This window comes from Quercus lobata, chromosome 5 (assembly GCF_001633185.2).
Source record: "Quercus lobata isolate SW786 chromosome 5, ValleyOak3.0 Primary Assembly, whole genome shotgun sequence".
Taxonomy (NCBI): domain Eukaryota; kingdom Viridiplantae; phylum Streptophyta; class Magnoliopsida; order Fagales; family Fagaceae; genus Quercus; species Quercus lobata.
Window position 1 is genome coordinate 85389405 of NC_044908.1, and position 22199 is coordinate 85411603.

Consider the following 22199-nt stretch of genomic DNA (forward strand, 5'->3'; position numbering starts at 1 on the left):
GTCACATATTAAAATTCTTATATAAATTTAATATATAATAGTTATAATCATTTTTTTTTTAAATTTTTAATAAGATAGAACGCGTGATAATTTTTGTTGTGTGATAATTTATATATATATATTTATTATAATTTTTTATATAAAAATAATTATACATTTTAAATTGTATTTATTTAAATAGTAATAAAAAATATATAATTTATTATATTATAATATAATAAAATACGTATAATTTATTATAATGTTATATAATAAAATATTTTTATTATGTATAATTAATAAATAAATATAATTATTTATATGAATCTAACGTTTCAACCATCAGTAGCTCAGTGGTGTGCTGAACGTGTTTTGCCCAAATGGTCTCTATTTCGAGACTTGACTTTGGTAAAAATTATTTAATAATTTTAAAACTCTAATTTCAGATTTTAAAACCCTAGCAATTGTTTTTTTCTCCTAGCCGTCCCCCTCCCCAAATTCTTTTCTCTTCCTCTAGAGCCGTCGCCCTCCCCAAAATTTTTTTTTCTCTTCAAGAGACGCTACTGTCATTCCCTCCTCCTTTTCCTCTTACTCTGAAATCTGGAACTACCTCATTTCTTACTCAAAAGAACTCAGTCAACGATTCTTCTCCCAACTCGAAATCATCAACTCGGTCTCGTAGCCAGGAGGCGTTTGTGCTAATTGAGGAAGAGATAAAAATACCCAGTTACTTTTATGCTAAAATAGATTAGATAGTGTATGAGTATACACTTATACTGATGATGAGCGCATCGGAGCTCTTCCACAACCGGAGGTCGTCTCAGGTGGGCCGCGGTAGCCCCGATCTATGTTCCGATCAGACCTCTCATCGACGCCACCACTGCAATTATCACGTTTATCATCTTCATCATCATCACCAAGATTCCCAAGCCTCCGATCCTCTTCGACGGTATTTTTATTTATTTTTAAAAATTTTAATTTCAGATTGTTGCTCTTCAACGCCTGAAATTGCCTCCGATACTGCTTATCTTATTTTGAAATTTGTAGAGGTTGTTGCTTTAAACAGCTGGAATTTAATATATTTGTGTATATATATTTGATAATTTTTTTATTAAAAAAAATTATTTTTGGAAATTTAAATTTACCAGGTGAAGTAATTGTATCATGATCGGTACTATAGTGTAGAAATTGCTCTTTTTTTTTTTTTGTTTTGTTTAAATTATTATTATTATTTTATAAATTGTATTTTAGAACTTCAAAATTATTTTTGTGCAAACAGATGGGGCTTACTTTACTATTCTGATCTGTTGTAGCTTATTTATGAGAATTTGCTGTGAATGAGTATTTTCTTTTTCTAAATAGTTGCAAGTTTCATAACATAGCCTTATGGTTGTGTTTGTTTGTTAGAATTGATCACAATGGTTAAGCATATATTTATAATTTTAAATTTGGTTTCAGATTTTATAACTTCATCTAATCATCATCTTATGATTGTGTTGAGTTGTTAGCATTTTTTACAAAAAATTAGATAGATGTTGCTAATATAACCTTTTCAGTTCATTAGTATCCTTTGTTTTTAAATATGTAAGCATAATCCAAATCATTAAAGGCCAAGCCTTTTGAATTTATTGTTTATAATTAATTTAAAATGTTTGGTTTTTGTAGAAATATGATTAATTTTTTTTTTCACATCATTTATGTTTTCATGAACTTGTTTTGTTAGGTTTATCAACTTATATATAACTAAATATCAAGCTATATATAAAACTTTTGCAAAATAGTTATATTTTGATCCTTTTGGATAAGTTGATAAATTGTGTATGATGTAAACTGTGAAGCATATTGTATGGGCTTAAGGACTTTTTGAAATTCGACCTGGTGCTTTAAGGGGAAATCACAAACATCATACTTGTAATGAGACACTTGTCATTTGGGGTGCTAAAACAAAATATCATAATGGAAATATCATAGCAGCTTGATTCTGTGGATGTAGGCCATACTAATTGTTTGGATGTGTTATTTATCATGCCAAGAAATTTAATTCAATACTTAGTGCATTAATGGGGGAAAAAAAAGAAAAGAAAATTGGCAGAAAAGGTTTGCAGGAGCAATGAATGGCACATAATGGAAGAGTGAGAAGTTAAGTAATTCTCATTCTATTTTTTAATCAAATATTACTGTTTGGCATATTAAGATGCTATCCTAACTTCTGTTTCTTGTGGATGGAAACTTGTCTAATGAGTTCTGAGTTATGTAATTACCAAAAATCAAAAAGTTCTAGTGGTGAGACAAAACATACTAGTTGACTCCAGTGGAAGTTGTATTTACCCTTTTTAAAAATTGTTGTCTCTTTTACTCGTTGTGTACGTGTATCATTATGCTATTACCAATTGGAATCGCTATTGTATTATGCCTACTTCTCTAGGAGACATTTTTATATTAAAAGTAACAGAGTGACAGATAAGTTATTTAAATCACTGTACTGGAATATGGGATCCATTCTGTGATATTTCACTAGTGATTGGCAAAAGACTGATTTGGTTTTTATGTATCACAGTGAGGGTGTTATACATTATCTGAATGTAAATATTTCAGGTTTAATAACATAATTTGATGAATCTTATATGATGTTTTCATATTCCTTCGACTTAAAAAAAAAAAAAAATTTAATTATTTAATTTTCATTTGTGAACTATTTGCAGTTGGAGAACAGCCAAGTAGTTGGTAAAGGTTACGCTGAAGTGATAATTGATGCAGACGAGGTTGCTGTTGCAGCTAGCCCAAGCGGAACTGCCCATGCTTTAGTAAATGTGGATCCAATTCGAAGTTCATACTTTATTGGGTGCCAAGACAGTATTGTAAATTATAGCAACTCATCTACTGATTTTAATGTCTGGAAAGATCTTTAAGCTTTATTTTTTGCAAGTTTTGCTTGGTTTCCCTTTTCTGTCTAACATGCTTCATTTTTTTTTTTTAATTGCCCAATAGGTGATTACTGTACTAGGGCATTCCAAGGTTAAAAGTTTACTTTTTCTCGTCAATGCTGTATTTTAGGCACTAGACAGGTATTATTGCTTTGCTATATCGAGAATGAAACTTTTTTTTTTTTTTTTTTAATGCAATTCATTTAAATTCAAGTATGAAACGACAGCTACCTGCAACCTACACTCTCAATATATTATAATACTATTGTCATCCATTGAAAAGAGAGAAAAAATAAAATTTGAAGAGTCATAACTTCATATCTCACTCGATCTGGGTCTGGTTGCTTCTGTGGTGGTTTCAGCAGGACAAGCACTTGGGCTTTTATTATAGTTTCTAGTTTTCTTGCTTTGATTAGGCATGCATGACTTCATGGTGACATGATATTCTTTCATGACCATGATGAATTCACTTAATTCTTATCTTCTCTGCACCACTACTTCATTAGTTATTATTATTATGGTTCTATATAATAATCTCTCTCCTGTCTCTTGCTTTAATTAGCAACAACATCCTCCAAGTTCTCATAGGGTAAGTCATGAAAAGTTGGTGTTAGTTTTTTGTGCCAGCTATGATTTTATGGGGTCAGCATGTTTCTTTGTTTGATTATAATTAGAATGGAATTGGGTGCTGTGTAGGGCTTGTTATTTGAGGAGAAAAACAGGCTGGGTCAATATGTTTTGTTATGTGCATCAATTTCAGTGTCATCTTGTCGGTATCCCCATTTACCAACCGCTGAAGGTTTCTTAAAGGATTAAATCTTTGTTGTTTCAGTCCCTCCTGTTGTGGGTATTGGTGACCCGGTACGCTTAAAGTAATTGTCATTTTAAAAAAATAAAAAATAAAGACTCTACTGAATTGATTATTTACTTTTTCATGATCTTTTTTTATATGAGTGATTTTGGCCCATTGTTTTGTTACCAACTTTGTAGATGCGTCAGCATGAAGAACTTCTAAGGAGTACGCTAATGGATGGGAATCTTCAATGGCTTGGTTATTTGTCATCAACTAGTATGTCCATGTCTATATCCAAATTACATTTACATATTGACATGATTATGAAATTGTTGAGTTTTTGGTAATGAAATATCATACTTGCCTCGTTTGTTATTGTGTTGCGTCTATTGATCTCAATATTAACAAGTGATCTATCCTAAAAATTAAAATAGTCTTATAACAACAGATAGATTTGAAATCTGCAAAATCCCCACATTCCTAATAAGCACTTTTGATGCATTGAACTCTATTGTTTTTGTAGCAAATCCATTTTTTAGTGATTTAAACTCAATATCTTTTCATCAACTTGGTTTTAGTTTATTGTCTTGCTTATGCTAGGTGCCATATGAACAGTTAATTTCACAACTTGCGTATTTAATGGGAATTTGATGCCTGTGTAAATTATTGAATGAGAATCATTAGTTTGGGTGGAAATGGCACTTTCCTTCTAAAGATAGCAAATTATCTTGTTTTTGTCTCTAAACTCTCTCCTTTTTTTACCCTAATTTAAACACACTAAGACTCTTAATTATTCTTTCTCTTTATCTCTTCAATCATTTTGGTTTAGGTGGCCATGCCGCTTGCAGGCGGTGGTTTTTAAACTTTGGATATAAGTTCAATCTAATTTTGTAAACTTGAAACTCTTGTGCTTTATTTGCTTGTGGAGAAATTTTACGTAAAGAGGTAGTAATCTCACAATTGCCTATCACAATTTATTTATTTATTTATTTTTAAGTTTAAAGATGGGCATTCTGAATTGAATTGGTTGATTTATCTTGTTGGAAAAGATTGGAATAGTGCATGTTGGTCTAAAAAAATAATATAAAAGTAGGTATTTGATTTATTTTAATATGTTGTATTTCAAAATGAAGGAGGGATATACGGTGTCTTGTCAAATTGTTTAAGTCTATAAATTGATTATTTTAGTTATTATTGTTATTAGTTAAAAGTAAATTTAATAAGTCATTAACCCAAGTGAATTAGTAGTTCTGAAGGAATCCACCTCCTGTAATATGTAATTAGAGTTGTTTACTTGCCCACTTTATCATCACTTTGCATTTAAGATACATCTGTTGGTACCATAGTTGAATTAAGTATATAAACAGGTTTGTAATTTTACAATGACTTACTTTTGAGGGACATGGAATTTCAGTTCTGGATTTGAAATTCTTTTTTTTTTTCTCAAAAGAATGCTATACATTTGGATTGCAACAATGAGCTATTTTTCTTTCTCAAATGTGTGGGAGTTTTTTTTTAGAGTTGTTAAATTTAGTCATTTTTGTATTTACCCTTGTCTACTTCTTTGTGCTAGGATGGTGCACATATTTTTGTACTTTTCTAAGAAAAGATACTACTTAGAAATGTATGTAATTGTCAAAATATGAATTTCTACATTCATTACAAATCATGTTTTGTTTTCTTAGTTTGCTAATATTTTGTGGTCTAAATTCAAAGTTTAAGGTGTTGCATGCTCATGATTACTTGTTTGCTATTTTCCACTAATGATAAGGGTTTTTTTAACTTCTATCATCATCTAATTGTCTTCTTATGATCACAGATATGCCAGAGAAGATACACACTATCTATTGTATATATATGATTTAATGAGAATCAAGTTGTATGCAATGCCTAAAGAGGCCGAAAATATTGATGCTCCGTTAGTAGAGGTAATTCCTCCTGCACCATTAGCATCTTCTATGGATTTTATGGGATTGTGAGTTTTTTCCCCTTAAGTGATTTTTACACTCTGCCTTCATGTGATATTGTGTATTATAATATTTTTGTGTTAATATTATGTTAGTTTCAAGACATTTGTGGTGTTGTGTTAGTAGAGCTAAAACTATTATAGGTTTTTTTGTAATAGATCTGTAAACCATTTATTTATTAGCAAATAGTGGTTTTAAAAGCCACTAGGAAAATGTTTCTCAAAAAAAAAAAAAAAGACCTATAGCGGCAGTTAAAAAGCGCTGCTAAATGTGCACAATTTACGTTTTAAATGAATACCTATAGCGGCACTTATCGCCCGCCGCTAAAGGTTGAAACATATAGCGGCGTTTCTACCCGCCGCTACAAGTTCAATTAGTTGCTTTTGATTGATGACCTATAGCGGCGCTGTCTGCCCGCCGCTAAAGGTAGACACCAATAGCGGCGGACATGACCCGCCGCTAAAAGTCAATGCCACGAATTCTAAACACGTATGGCGGCGGTTTTATGCCCGCCGCAATAAACCTTCACCCGCCGCTAAAAGGTACATCTATAGCGGCGCTTTTCGCAACCGCCGCAATTTACCTATAGCGGCACTGCAACACTGACGGGACGGCCCGCCGCAATATCACCCGCCGCTATAGGTCAAATGTACCTTTAGCGGCGCTTTTTTGGGCTTTAGCGGCGGTTTTGGCCCGCCGCAATAGCCCCTTTTTCTTGTAGTGATATCTATATATGATTTTGCCAAAGATTTTTTCTCCGCGCAATTGATTATCTTTTTGGGCAGATTTTGCTGCTTTGGATGCCTTGGAGCTATTAGATTTGAGTTACAATGAATTAACTGGAATTGTACCTCCTTCTATAGGAGCATTATCTTCTCTCAAATCGTTAGTTTTGGAGGGAAATAAACTTAATTGCTCTTTACCAACTCAAGGTATGTATTTAATTGATTTGATGTAAATAATTCTTTGTGAAATGAAAACAAATGAAAAAAGACTAATAAATTATAGGATTGGACCTGACGTATTCTTACAAATAAGATATTATAATGTTGAGAACTGCAAAAATTGGTTCCTTTTTGCAGGTTTATGTGAACTCAGGAAACTTGAAGGGTTAAATCTTAGGTGGAATAATTTTGAAGGAACCCTGCCTTCTTGCCTATACAATTTGACATCTCTTCAAGTGTTAGATCTCTAGGAGAATTCTTTCAGAGGAAACATTTCATCTCATTTGATAGCTGGCCTCACATCCCTTAGGCAGATTGATCTCAGTTATAACCTTTTTGATGGTTTCTCATTCAGCTCATTTGCTAATCTTTCTAAGCTTGAATTCGTTCAATTTAAGTGTGATGAGAAGATGGTCAATATAGAAACAGAAACTTCAGACTGGGTACCTTTATTTCAGTTGGAATTCCTTGTGATATCTAATTGTAGTCTCAACAAGCTCTCCAATCAAATTCCAACATTTCTCTTTCACCAGCATAGCTTGAGAGTACTTGATCTCTCTTACAGTATGTTAAAAGGACAGTTCCCTGGTTGGTTGGTTGGAAACAATACAAGGCTGGAATATGTCAGTCTTCATGATAACTCTCTCTCGGGTAATTTTCATTTGCCGCTGTGTCTCAACTTTACTTATTGCATGGATGTGTCAAACAATCAGCTCAATGGGCAGCTTCAAGGAAATATAGGGAATATGCTACCAGATATATTGAGTCTAAAGTTATCCAATAATACTCTCAGTGGTTCCCTCCCATCCTCAATTGGCAATATGAGTCTTTTGAGCACATTCAGTGTTTCCTTCAACAACTTCTTCGGAGAAGTACCAAAAAAGTTATTAGCAGGTTGCTCCGAGCTAATGATCATGGATTTATCTAATAATAATTTCGATGGCCATTTATTGTCAAGTGATTTTAACTTGACTATGTTAGAGGCTTTGATAATAAATGACAATTCGTTCTTAGGAACTATGTCAAATGAATTTTCCCCACAAACTTTTGATTCTTTCTTCTTGGATGTTAGCAATAACAACATGTCAGGTAAGATTCCTACTTGGATATGCAATCAAACATGTTTTTCTACTCTCTTTTTGGGAAATAATTATTTTGAAGGTGAAATTGTATGTGAAACAACTTCATTTAGCTTTTTGGACCTTTCTCATAACTTTCTTTCGGGATCTTTACCTTCGTGGTCAAGCAATGCTTTACAATATTTAAATTTGAAAGAGAATAAATTTTCAGGATCAGTACCAGAAGCTTTTCTCAATATTTCAATGATTGTGACATTAGATATCAGTGACAATAAGTTGTCAGGAATCATTCCAAGTGCAATCGGTAAACTTTCCTACTTAAGAATTTTGTTGCTGAGAGGAAATCGTTTGAATGGCACCATTCCAACTCAGTTATGTAAACTGATCAATATAAGCTTAATGGATCTCTCTAGAAACTTCTTTTCTGGGACATTACCTCACTGTTTTCGACACATTGTCTCTAACGAGACTCTGTATTTTGGTGATTTTTTCTCAAGAGATGTGGAGCCCTTCACTTCCAGACCTAAGGGTGTCTACGATGGTGTACGTTTTGAACGTCACAAAAAAGACATTGAAGTTAACTTTGTTACTAAATATAGGCTTAGCTCTTACAAAGGTAGCATTCTTCTTCACATGTCTGGTTTAGATTTTTCTTGTAACAACCTAACAGGTGTAATCCCACCTGAACTTGGACAGTTACAAGGAATTCGTGCACTAAACTTGTCTCACAATCAGTTCACGGGTTCCATTCCGGAAACATTCTCCAACTTGGCTGTACTAGAGAGATTGGATCTTTCTCATAATAAGTTGAGCGGAGGTATCCCTCCACAATTGATTAAGCTTACCTTTTTGGCGGTGTTCAGTGTGGCTTATAACAATTTATCAGGTAGGACCCTAGATATGAAAGCCCAATTTGGAACTTTTAGTGCAAGAAGCTATGAAGGAAATCCACTTTTGTGTGGACTACCATTGGTGAAAAACTGCACCAATAGAGACAATCCATCTCCAACGCCAACACAATCCTCAGATGCAAGTGATGAGAAATGGTATGAAGTAGATCAAGCAGTCTTCTTCACTAGCTTTTCGGTGACTTACATCATGTTCTTCCTGGGAGTTATTACTGTTCTTTATATCAACCCTCATTGGCGACTGTGGTGCTTCAATTTGGTTGAGGATTTCATGTATTTTTGTTATATTTCAACTAGCATTACTTTGCGTAAGTTATTTGTCCATTTGTATAATTAACTATTGTTGTTTTCTCAATATTTGGGAACTCTTGTTGTAGTGAACTTTATATCTAATATTTAGAATAATGGACTATGATTTAAAATACACAATAATTTTTTTTCATGGTATAACCTTTAATTAATATGGTTCTTTTTACTTTCTAAAAATATATATACACATAGTTCTAATGAAAGTGGGAGAATTCGACTATCGCTATACAAAGTCTATTCACCCTCCATTTGGCTTTTGCGAATATGGTCAGAAGGATGACAATTAAATGAAGTGTTTTCAATCTAAGTGAGTTCCAATTTGGGAAACTATTAAATCAATCATATAACACCTATCAAGACATTCTTTGAAGATTAAGGACCGATTGGCACTGACAATCCTATCCCCAAATTTATCCCCATCAACAAGCATTTCATTGAAATCACCAGCAATAAACCAAGGCTTATCATGAAGGTTAGCAACATTTTTCAAATTATTCCACAAAATACATCTTTCACGAAACCTAGGACTAGCATAAATGGCAGTAAGAATATAATCAAGGTTGGAAGAGATTACCTTAACCAAAACATGGATTTCCTGTTCAGACTCAGCAAGCTGAGTAACATGCACCTTCTCAGTGTTCCACATGAGCCAGAGGCCACCAACATAGCCTATTGTGTCCATATGAATCACTCCATCAAAAGGGAGCTTGTTCGTAATTTCCTTAGCTCTCTCACTACCAATACGAGTCTCCATGATGATCATAATGGCCCAGATTATGGTTATTAGCCAAATCAGAAGCATGCTTAATAAACGAAGCCTTCAATGCACCCCTACAATTCCAAGCAATCACATTCATGACTAAATGATAATTTGGAGTTGGGTATTCATCATACGAAGGGAGCAGTCTTGCCTCCTCCGTCAAATTCCATCCAGTCATCCTTGCCATTTCTACCGTCTAATCATTGTCCGGCATCAAAATCACACAATACTCCAGTACGCCCATCAATTCCTTGGTGGCTGTCCAATGAATTAAGAATTTCGTCCCCTGTTGGAATTTCACGGTGCTCCACCATGGATTAGTCATCATCCCCCAAGCTAGATCGGTCAGAGGAAGAAATCCACCTTCTACTCTCAATAATATGGATTACTATTCCAATTTTGATTACCATTTAGTATACCAAAGATAGCGTGTCTTAAAGTTGTTTGGTCTTCCAAAAACAATTACACATGGACCTCTTTTGGGAAATTACAAATATAATTACCTGTTGATGAAGTAGACCATTATCTTACTTTTCTTCATCTTCACACCAATAGCAAAAAATTTTCCTTAATGAAATAATGCTATGTTTTTTTTTCTTTTTTCTTTTTCTTTTTCTTTTTTGAGATAATGCTCCGTTTCTTCTGAATATGTTACATTCATATTGCTGTAGATCTTGCTAATCTAAGAAGCTTGGAGGCCCTCAATTTAAGAGGAAATAATTTCAATGGTTCCTTCCCAAAATGTAATGAATTTTTATTTATTTTCTTAACCTTTTTTTGTTGTTGTCAATTTTGTGGTTGCATTAGCTTTGGGTACATGTCTATATCTGTGGTCATTTTCAAATTACACTGCTTAATAATTTCGTATTTGATGAGATTCTTTTCTAAAAATCCAGAGGTTGAATACATTGTTTAATATTATATACCATCTACAATTATAAAATATTAAGATAATCAATGATTAACAATTATCTCATCAATTATTGGTGTTGAAATTTCAAAAAAAAAAAAAAAAAATCGCTTTTTAAAATCAGACATGGATCATGAGTTTAATTATCACATGGTAAATAAAATCCTGTAAACATAAATTTGGCAAACATGTTAAGATCCTATATTTCAGAAAAAAAAAAAATATATATATATATATATTAATTTAATAAAAAGTTATACAATGCTACATAACAAAGAACTATATTTTCATGGATTCTCAAAAAAAATTATATTTCATGTGATGTAACTTGAATCTAACAACACACATGAATTCTTCCAAAAAATTTCTCAACACAAATGGTTTTCTTTTTCTGTAGATTGGACAGCTTTGGGTAGGTTGGAGCTCTTAGATATGAGTGAAAATGACTTCACTGGAATTGTTCCTCCTTCCATAGGAGCATTATTTTCTCTCAAATATTTATTTTTGACCAGAAATCAACTCAATGGCTCTTTGCCAACTCAAGATATGTATTTAATCAAATTTGATGTAAGTATTTTTTTTTTTTTTTGACAAAATTAAAAAATAAATGAAAAAAAGGATTTTTTTTTTGGCAGGTTTATGTGGACTCAAGAAACTTGGAAGGGTTAGATCTTAGTAAGAATTATTTTGAAGGAACCCTTCCTTCTTGCCTATACAATTTGACATCTCTTCAACTGTTAGATATCCATGAGAACCAGTTCAGAGGAAACATTTCATCTTTGATAGCTAGACTTACATCCCTTAATTAAGCTTATTGATCTCAGTTTTAATCTTTATGAGGGTTTCTCATTTGGCTCATTAGCTAATCATTCTAGGTTTGAATTCGTTTGATGCATATGCAATGACAACGATGTCAAGATAGAAACAGAAAGTTCAGATTGGGTACCTTTGTTTCAGTTGGATTTCCTTGTGATATCTAACTGTAATCTAAACAAGCTCTCCAATAAAGTTCCAACATTTCTCTTTCACCAATATAACTTCAGAGTACTTGATCTCTCTAACAATATGTTGAAAGGACGGTTGCCTAGTTGGTTGTTTGAAAACAATATGAAGCTAGAATATGTCACTCTTAACGATAATTCTTTCTCGGGTCATGTTCATTTGCTGCTCTGTCTTAACACTTATTGGATGGATATGTCAAACAATCAGCTCATTGGAAAGCTTCAAGAAAATATTGGGGAGATCCTACCAAACATATTTCATCTAAAGTTATCCAATAATTCTTTCACAGGATCTCTCCCATCCTCAAGTGGTAATATGAGTCTCTTGGGCACATTCGATGTGTCCTTAAACAACTTCTCTGGGCAAGTACCAAAGGAATTACTTGCAGGTTACTCGAGACTATCATCCTTGGTATTATCCAATAATAATTTTAGTGGTCATTTTGATTGGTTATCTTTGTTTAACTTAACTGAGCTATTTCTTTTGAAAATAAATCATAATCAATTCTCCGGAGCAATGTCAAATGAATTACCAAATTGGGTGTTTCTTGCTTTATTGGATGTGAGCAACAACATGTCCGGTAAGATTCCTACTTGGATATGCAACCAAACAAGTGTTTCCACTCTGTTTTTGCGAAATAATTATTTTGAAGGTCAAATTCCACGTGGAAAATTTGATGTTTTTTTCTTGGATCTCTCTCATAACTTTCTCTCGGGATCTTTACCTTTGTGGTCAAGTCATTTATATTTGGAAGATAACAACTTTTCAGGATCAATACCAAATGAATTTTTCAATATTTCAGAGCTTTTGCTGACATTGGATGTCAGTAACAATAGGTTGTCAGGTAGTATTCCTAGTTCAATTGCTAATGCGGCTTCTAGCTTAAGAATTTTGTCACTCAGAGGAAATCGTCTGAGTGGCACTTTTCCAACTCAGTTGTGTCAACTTACACAAATAAGCAGGGACGGAGGCATTAATTGACCGGGGGAGGGGGGGCCACCCTAAATTTTTTTTTTTTTTAATATTAGTATATATATATATTTTTTGTTCTATAAAATTACATCTTGTCCTTTTAACAATATAATTGATTCTTTTTAGAGTAACGTTACAGTTACAAATTTATCTATAATATTTTTATAAACTGTTGAGGTAAAAATTATTATTGGTTCGCATCTGAATCTATCACTTATATCATTTTTTTTATTTACCAATAATCATTCACTATATCAGCAATATACCTCTAGCACTTTCCTCATTTTAAAGGCCATTAAAAAAAATTATAGATCTAAAATCTAAAACAACATATACTAGCCTAAAAACATTTGTGCAACAATAAAAATCACCAATAGCAAAGCTCAAAAAAATTAAGTCTAATTAACTAATTTTACTCAAACAAACAATTGGCCCTTTAAAAAGTTTTAAACAAAATAATTTTTTCTTTACTCAGCAAACGCACACATCAAAAACTCAAAAAAAAAATCCTCTGCAGCTAAGAAGTCGTCGAACTAGAGGTCAGATTCGCCCCCCTTAACTCAAAATCCTGCCTTCGTCCCTGCAAATAAGCATAATGGATATGTCTAGAAACTTCTTTTCTGGGACAATACCTCGTTGCTTTCAATATTTAGTCACTGCTTTCACTCCTTTTGATTTGGCTTTTTCAACACAAACTGGTGGCAGTGATTATGGACAATCGGAAGAATATGGCGAACAAGATGAAGTTAACATTGTTACAAAATATAGCAATAGCTCTCACACGGGTAACATTCTTAATTACATGTCGGGTTTGGATTTATCTTGTAACAACCTAACAGGTGCAATCCCACTTGAACTTGGGCAACTACAAGAAATTCATGCACTAAACTTGTCTCACAATCAGTTGACAGGTTCCATTCCGAAGACATTGTCAAACTTGACTGAATTAGAGAGCTTGGATCTTTCTCACAATAGTTTGATTGGCAAAATCCCTTCACAATTGATTGAGCTTACCTTTCTAGCAGTGTTCAGTGTTGCTTATAACAACTTATCAAGTAGGACCCCAGATATGAAAGCACAATTTGGGACATTTAGTGCAAGCGATTATGAAGGAAATCCATTTCTTTGTGGACTGCCACTGGAAAAAAGTTGCACCAGTACAAAAGATTAACCCCCAACACCAACACAATCCTCAGATGTAAGTGATGAGAAATGTCATAAAGTAGATCAAGCGGTCTTCTCTACTAGCTTTTTGGTAACTTACATCATATTCTTCCTAGGAGTTACTCTTTACATCAACCCTCGTTGGCAACTGTGGTGCTACAATTTGGTTGAGGATTGCATGCATTCTTGTTATTTTTTTGTTGCCTTTACTCTAAGTAAGTTATCTACCTGTTTATATAATTAGCTATGGTTGCTTTCTCAATATTTGGCAACTCATATTGTAACAGACTTTATATCTATGCTTATGAATAATGGACTGTGAGTGTGAGTTCAAATGCTCAATAAGTTTTTTTTTTTTTTTTTTCAAATTTCTTCCTTATTATAGTCTCATTTATTTACTACAAATTTATGAAACAACTAGTATGTATTGTTTTGATTTGTTTTATTTTGTTTCTTGGTGGCTCTAAAGCATCTGTTTTAGAAACAACTAGTTATGGTTTATTTTCCTTGTTTTGTTTTGTTTTAGTTAAAACTCTATTCACAAGAACTCTACAGTTAAAACTTAAAACTCTATTTCCCCTGGAAACTCTAGGGCTATTCATTAGCAAATACTCATTTGATATATATGAATTTTGGTTTATAAGCTCACTCATGTGCCTCATATATTTCTCTTCTATTTTTCATAACTTCACTATTATTCTTTCTCTCTCGGTCTCTGTTTCTGAAGCCAAAGCTTCGTGTACAAAACAGTATAGATCTTTGCCTTTTGGGATTTATATGTTCGATGATATCCTAAATGGTGTTACCATTAATTGCATTTTCGAACTTAGATAGATTCTCAAGAATTATATTTCCTCATAGTTTTTTTTTGTTTTTGTTTTTTAAATCATATTAATAATCGTTTTCATTTAAAACTTTCTCCTACTAGGATGTAAATTTCTAAAAAGATATTACAATTCAAATTTATCCATGCCAATATTAAGTAGTTGCCTAATTATAGGAGTTCATGGGCTGAAAATTTACAATTTTGTGTTTTAACCAAGGGAGTCAATCTTATACCGGAGACTATATTGATTTGACTAATGAAACGATATATTTCGGTACTAGTCAATACCGGTGAACTATTTTTGGTTTACTGTTATTATATATATATATATATATTAATAAATATAAAAGTTTATAGTAAAACATTACCTCAATTCAGAATAAATTATTCATGGTTTTGACTTTAGCATTAACAAAAAGAAGAAAAAGAACATAATATAAAAAACAGAAAACTTAATTGTTCATTGCATACTAAGAAAATAAATAATACTAACAAGTTAATACAGGTAAATTACTATTATGCCCTTACAAAAATTCAAAAATTACAAAACTAAAATAAATAAATAAAATAAAGTTTTTTTTTTAGATGAAACTACATTATTAGTCTCTTAATTTTACTCCATGTGCACAATTGGTCCCTTAAGTTTTCAAAATAAGCAACATAACTCTTTTGGTTAATTTCCGTTAGTAATGTTACTTACGTGACTAACAGAATAATGACTAAGCATTTTTTAAAAATGATGTGGTATTTCTTTTTATTAAAAAATAACAAAATTAAATTTACTAATAAGAAAGAACCTAAACCCATTCTAATTCAAATCTTTATCCTCACCCAGTACCAAAAAAAATCTCCATTTGCAATTTGTTCAGGGCCTTCCTACACTTCACCCATGGTGGGTTGACGTTGGGTTTGAATTTGCACAAAAAAAAAAAAATGACAATGTCAACATAATAAAACAACTCAATTCACACGATTCTTAACATATTGAGCCGCATTAGATAATTACAAAAAATTAAGAAAAAGTTTATTCATCAAATAAAGATTAAAACAACAAAAATCTAAGAACTTAATTCTTTATTTCCCCTCACTTTCCCAGCAACCAAACAAGAAAAAAAAAATACAAATTCTCCAAGATTTCAAGAACCCCATAGATCTACTACCCAACCCCAAGCTTCCGATGACTAGAGCTGTAGCAACATAACGTCGGCAATATCCCCAACGCAAATTATCTTGAGATGTTTGCGAATTCAAACCTACAGCTCCACACCAAAATTAAAGTAAAAAAAATAAAAGTAAAAATAAAACATGATCTACTGCTTCACTTGTAAAACGGGGCAGTGAATGGCTCCCCACATGTTTGCGAGAATGCCTCATTGGAGTTGGTGAAGCACTCTTGTACTGTGCAAATGGAGATTTTTTTTACCCGCTTAGGATAAAGATTTTAATTGGAAATTGAAATGGTCTAGTTTCTTTCTTATGTGTAAATTTAATTTTTTAATAAAAAGAAATGCCACATCATTTAAAAATAATGTTTAATTATTATTCCGTTAGTCACGTAAGCAATATTATTAACAGAAGTTAACCAAATAACTTATATTATTCATTTTGAAAATTTAAGGGATCAATTATACTCACCTAAAATTTGAGGGACTAATTATACACAGAGGGTAAATTTCAAGAATTAATAATAAAGACTCGCTTTTTTTTTACCAGCCAGTACACCCAAAATTGGCTGGTGGCCTGGTACGCCTGGTATATGGCTAGTACACGCAGTATTTAAACCAGACCTTGGTTTGACTATCTAACAATAGGGCAAAAGAGATGAAAAGCAGCCTGTCATGAATAGACATTAAACAGTGTAGTTGGTAAGTAAATATATAGGGTAAATTCCACAAACCACCCCTGAGGTTTGGGTTAATACCAACTAGGTCCAAGACATTCCAAAATTGACCCATTTGATCCATAAAGACAATTTTGTCCCTGAAGACATTTTAATCCCTAACCCGTTAGCTATTCCGTTAGTCATTTTACCTCTTTCTTTTTCTTTTTCCTCCTTTCTCAAACGTAACAAGTCTGCTCTCTCTCTACCTCTTTCATTCTTCTTCCCTCTAACCTCTCTACGTTTTTTTTTTTTTTTTTTTGGCTAATCTAAACCTCTCTGCACTCTGCTCTTCTTTTCCCTCAGACCTCTCTCTCCAACCTGACCCAGTCTTCTCTCTCTGACTCACCCTTTTCATTTATCTATTTCTTCTCTCTGCAACGGCAGTGGTGCATGGGTTTGGTGGTCTGGGTTGGTTGTGGATCGTGATTATGGTGGTTGTTTGTGGTGGTTTTTGGTTGCCGGTGATGGGTTCTGGTTTGTTGTGGGTATTTTGGTGGTGGTAGATTCCAATCTGCGGCGGGTTTGTTGTGGGTTTGAGTTTTTTTATTTGGGTTTTATGGTCGGTGGTTGTTTAAGGTGGTGGTGGTTGTGGGTCTGATTTGGGGTGGATTTGCAATGGAGGTGGTTACGAGTTTTGATCTAGGGTGGATTTGCAGTGAGGTGGTTGTGGGTTACGAAATGTTGATTGGAATTTTTGGATTTGGGTTTGGTTGGGTTTTGTTGCCGGTGTCACTGGGTTTTGTGGCCAAAGGTGGTTGCTGGGTTTAGTGGCCGGTGATGATGGTGGTGGGTTCCAATATGGAATGAATTTGCAATGGGGGTGGTTTTGGGTTTTGATGTGGTGGTGAGTTTTCTATGTGTTGGAGGATTTGGATATTGTTGGAGCAGATTTGACTGGGTTTTGGTATGGGTAGTAAAATTGTGTTGTGGCTCTTGTTGTAGTTTTAATCTAAGTGGTTGTGGCTAATCTGAGGAGTGGTTATGGCTGATCTGAGGAGAGAGAGTGAGGGAGGAGGGAAGAGGGAAGAGTAACAGAGAGGGACAGAGAGAAGAGAGAGAAATTAACGGAGGTTAACATTTAGTGGTGTTTAGGGACAAAATAGTCTTTATGGACCAAATTGGTCAATTTTGGAATGTATTGGACCTAATTGGTATTAACCCAAACCTCAGGGGTGATTTGTGGAATTTACCCAAATATATATTAAAGAGACGAAAAGCAGCCTGTCATGAATAGAATGAAATAGTAAAGTTGTTAAGTAAATATAATAAATGGCATTTTTAGACTTAAAGAAAAAGACTAGTTATCTTATTCATTGTTATGAATACTATTTTAGATACTGTTTTGGGTTGTCTATTTTATATATATTACCTTGTAAATATATCTTTTAATATATAAATAAATAAATAAATCTCAAATAAAGCAGGTAGATGATTTTCTCTAAAAAAAAAAAAAAAAAGAGTAAAAAGATGATTCTAATTGTTATTAAAAAAAAAAATTGTAATGGTCTTTTTGTAATTAAAAAAAACAAGTTGAATAATCATATAGAAGGAACATCCAAGAAGTTTCCTTTCACTAAACTTTTCCCATTCTCCAACTCACTCACATCGCATGGCCCACACTATGTACTTCTCATCTCACCCGACCACTTTTTCTTCTCTTCTTCTCATTTCCAAAGTTCCAACGTCTCATCAATCTTCATTGGTTCAGGTGCTCTCTTCAGTCTCTTTTCTCCTCTTTTTCCTCTTCTTCTTCTTTTGTATTTTCTCTCTCACACCGGCTGTGCTTCATGCCTTCATCACCTTCTTCTTTTTTTTTTTTTTTTTTTTTTTTTGCCCTTTCTTTTTCATCTCCTTTATAGAAGATCCAGTGGCAGTGATTTTTCTTTTTAAGAGGGAAAGCCCAAAATGCGTGCCGGCCGAATCTTTGATTTCGGCGGAATTTACCGAAATCGACCGAAACGCCCGAAACACACCGGAATAGGCTGAAAGTTTCTCCGAGGTGGAACAAGAGGGTATCTCATTCCGGTCTGCAGACCGGTACGAGATTTTCCGTCCGTTCCGGCCGGAACGGAATGGAATTCATAACATTGATCTTATTTATGTTTACATTGTACTCTTTTGTTTCTTTGGCTTCTTCTTTGGCTATATTAAAAGCATTCAATTTAAAATAGGCTCTACGTCAAAGCATATTTAATATATATATATATATATATATATATAACTCTCAGCATAGGCAGTTTACTGTAGTTGAAACTTATAAATAAGTAAAAAATTATTGTGGCAATGTGCATGCTCTCTCTTTTTTTCTTTGTAGTTTTTTAAAATTGTTTATTGTGTAAGATATATTAATTTATTATGTTATTTATATTATTTTAATATATTATATATTTAAATAAAATCTTTAATATTAAATGTATTGTAAAATGCATTGTTAAAATAAATAACATGACTTTTCTAAGTTATTAAAAACTAAATTATTAAAAACTATATTTTTTAGATGTTTTGACGATACAAGACAACACAAGCAAAACAAAAGATAATTTCAATCTTCCATCAACCACTACCAAAAACAAACAGTACTTTAGTGGTACAAACTGTTTTTTTTTTTTTTTTTTTTTTTTTTTTTTTTGAGAAACTGGTGCAAACTATAGCAATGGCAGCTCGAAGAGCAGTGATACTTAGTTCATCCAAGGCTGTGGTTGAAGAAGTTGGGTGAGTTTGGTTTAACTTTTTGAAAAAGTGCATAATGAAAAAGTTGAGTGTTTGGTAAAAACTATTAAAAAGTGCATAATGAAAAAGCTGAGTGTTTGGCTAGCACTTATAAAAGTGGCTTTTTGAACGTACTATTAAAATTATTTTTTTTTCTTTCTAAAAAAATTATTTTTTCTCACAAGTGTTAGCTAATAATAACCTACTACTTAATATTTATTGTGAAAATATTGTGATAATATTTCCTTCTTTTTCATTTTTTTCTCCTCCACTCAGTTACCCATTTTCTTCTTTTTTCTCTTTTTTTTTTCCCTCTTTTTTTCTAGTCCACACACGTACCCACTCTTTACCTTTATTTCCTTCTTTCCTTTCTTTTTCCACATCACTTCTCCAAGTTCCAGAACGTCCCAGAGAGCTCTCCTTCTTCCCTTTTTTTTTTTTTTTTTTTTTTCTTAGCTCTCGTTCTGTTTATGATTCTTTTTTTTTTTTTTTTTTTTTTTTCCTTAGCTCTTCGTCTGCATGATTCTCATCAAACGAAGATAGAGGGGAAATCCAAAAGGGAGGAATGGGTCAGATCGGTGCTTGATCTCTGCCTTCACCGCTGCCTGTCTTCCTCTCCACCGTTGCTTGATCTCTTCCTCACTGCCAACGACATGCGGCGAAAATGGGTCAGCTCGGTTTTTTTTTTTTTGGTTATGATTTCATTATTGGGTTCCTTTGTAAAATTGTGTAAAATTGGTTTGATTTTGTTGATTTTGTGTTTGGATTATCAAATGTTGAAATGGGTTGTGGTGGTAGACCGGTGATTGTTGGGTGGTGCTCTGTTTATATTTGGTTGATACTTTCTTGACCGGTGTTGGTCTGTAACAGAGGAGCGGAGAAGAGAAAAGGGCAAAGTTTATTGGTGATGGGTATTTCGGTATTTTCAATATTGTAACGGTAATAACACAAAACGCGCAGAGCGCGTTTTCATTTATGGACCCCTGAGGGTCCATAAGCCATTCCGCGTTTTGCCTCAGTATTTTCTAAAAGTTCAAAACGCAACTTTTTTTATAAAAGTTGCGTTTTGAGCTTACCAAACGCAAAACTTGTTTGAGCTTTTTTGAAAAAGTGCTTTTTGGGCTTCAAATGCTGAACCAAACGGGCACGTTAGCTCACGCCTGTAGATTATGATATGTGGGTAGAAGAACTACATTTTGATTTGAAATATGTATTTCAAATTGATTTTATTTAATAAAAATGTCTTATTTTTTTCTCAAAAAAAAAAAAAAAAAAGGTTTTCCTTTTGCTGTCACGCACAAATGTTGGTCTCATGGCACTTCAAAGTCTTCAACCCCGTTTTTCTAACCTTTAAAAAAAAAAAAAAAAAAAACTAATAATGTCTTTTTTTTCTCATTGCGTTAAATCCGTACGTGTAATGCCTCTATCCCTCCATTATATTTTTTTTTCCCTTCAATCTTTTGACCTTTTCATAGTTTCAACCTGTGAAATTTTGCTACAAACTTAATTTTTTAATAATTAGAACAATAGAAAAAGAAAATTGAATTCTAAATGAATTTTTAAAAGTAATCATGACAGTGAAGAGGTATACAACTTTCCCATTATTGTTATGTTTTAAAATTTTATACATTGATTTATCTTTTACATTATTTTGAATAATCAAATCATGAATTGAGTATTTTTGTTTATTTATTGTCTAGTTGTTTAGTTATTTTTATTAGTATCAATTTTTTTTTAGAGAATAAATTCGGTCCGGATGTGGCGTAAAAGATCTTTTACGCCCTCCAATAGTGATGTGCCACATCATATTTTTATGTATTAAAGATTAAGCACTTCCATACTAAATCAAACCCTCTTCAGTACAGAAAACCAAAGCCACACTTCTTCTTCAGTTATGGCCATCGGAGGTGGAGGACAACTAGCGGTGGAGGAAGTAGACCACAGAGGAGCCTTCGGGAGTGCCGCTGACAACCCTCCAAACCCAAGGTGGACGCTGCCCAAGACAAAATCAAATCTAAAAAAACGAAACCCACAAAACCAAATCTAAAAAAAGCTACTCCAGCAGTAAGATTTTAAAAAAATCTTTGATTTTTGAGTTGTGTTTTAATCTGGATTGGCAACTCAGGGAGTGGTTGTTGAAGTGAGCTTATATGGGTGGTGTTATGGACCATGGTGCCATTTGGTTGTTGAAATGGACTCATGTGAATCGGAGAGAAAGGGAGCTAGTGAGAGAGAGAAGCGAGTTTCTAAGCCACTAACAGTGGTTGCGGGTGGCAAGAGTCGTGGAGCTTGGCCGGCAACTAGAAATGAGGGAGCTTGAGAAGATCGGCTATGGGGCTGGTCCGATTAGAGAGGGCTGAAGCAGATGGTGAGCTTGCAAAAATATGACGTGGCACATCTTTATTGGAGGCGTAAAAGTGGCCTTTTACGCCACATCCGGACTGAATTTATTCTCTTTTTTTTATATTAATTATGCTTCAAATCTTGACTCTTAATTTTGCCCTTCCAAAACCAAAACCTTGGGTCTGCCATTGTCTGTCGCTAGCTCATTTTGACATTATCCATGAAAGTTTCTTCATGACAAGCCACCATAATTAGGTGAATTGATAAATAAATAAATAAATTAGATATTAATCCCAAGTTGGCATAGTCCATTTCTACAAGTTATAAGGTTTCATGTTTTAATTGCAACAAATTGAGTTCCCACGTGAAGAAGGAATGCTAATAAATTTATGAAACTGCTACCATATTTTGTTTTGTTTCTCTCGGTTGTTCTAAAATCTCTACTAGAAATTAATATTTGATCCCAGAACAGTGTTGATACTTTAGCCTTAAAGGTAATGGAAGCTAAACCAAGGCAATCTCATGAATGTGAATTCTCCATGCTGTGCAGAAACAACTTTTGGAAAAGAAATTAAAGCCTTCAGCGAAAGTACGAACTACGAAGCCTTTATTCAGGTATGGTTTTAATCAATTATCAAAATTTTGTAGTTTTTTTTTTTTAACCTTATTTTTGAAGTAATGAATTGTTATGCATTGTTTGGTCATTATGACTTGGGTGAGGCTTAGGT

General features: G+C 33.3%; 1 protein-coding gene, 1 long non-coding RNA gene and 1 pseudogene across 7 annotated transcripts; all 3 read left to right on the forward strand.

Annotated features, from left to right (window-relative positions):
* The first annotated feature begins 713 nt into the window (after positions 1-713).
* On the forward strand, positions 714-5826 carry LOC115991502. Of its 6 annotated transcripts, none has more exons than XR_004092211.1 (6): positions 714-928; positions 2682-3044; positions 3466-3492; positions 3600-3764; positions 3894-3972; positions 5516-5825. It is a non-coding gene; the product is annotated as an uncharacterized LOC115991502 (long non-coding RNA). The 6 variants fall into 6 exon arrangements; XR_004092210.1 differs by having other exon boundaries at positions 2682-2837; positions 2968-3044; positions 3466-3764; positions 5516-5823; XR_004092212.1 differs by lacking the exon at positions 3466-3492 and having other exon boundaries at positions 2682-2870; positions 2968-3044; positions 5516-5821.
* Positions 5827-6132: 306 nt separating this feature from the next.
* Positions 6133-8931, forward strand: LOC115991362 (receptor-like protein 14). The gene is made up of 4 exons (XM_031115066.1): positions 6133-6205; positions 6449-6595; positions 6746-6845; positions 6963-8931. The coding sequence occupies exons 1-4, from the start codon at positions 6133-6135 to the stop codon at positions 8929-8931; spliced, it is 2289 nt and encodes a 762-aa protein (XP_030970926.1).
* Positions 8932-9667: 736 nt separating this feature from the next.
* LOC115991363 lies at positions 9668-13955 on the forward strand (annotated as a pseudogene).
* The last annotated feature ends 8244 nt before the right edge of the window (positions 13956-22199 follow it).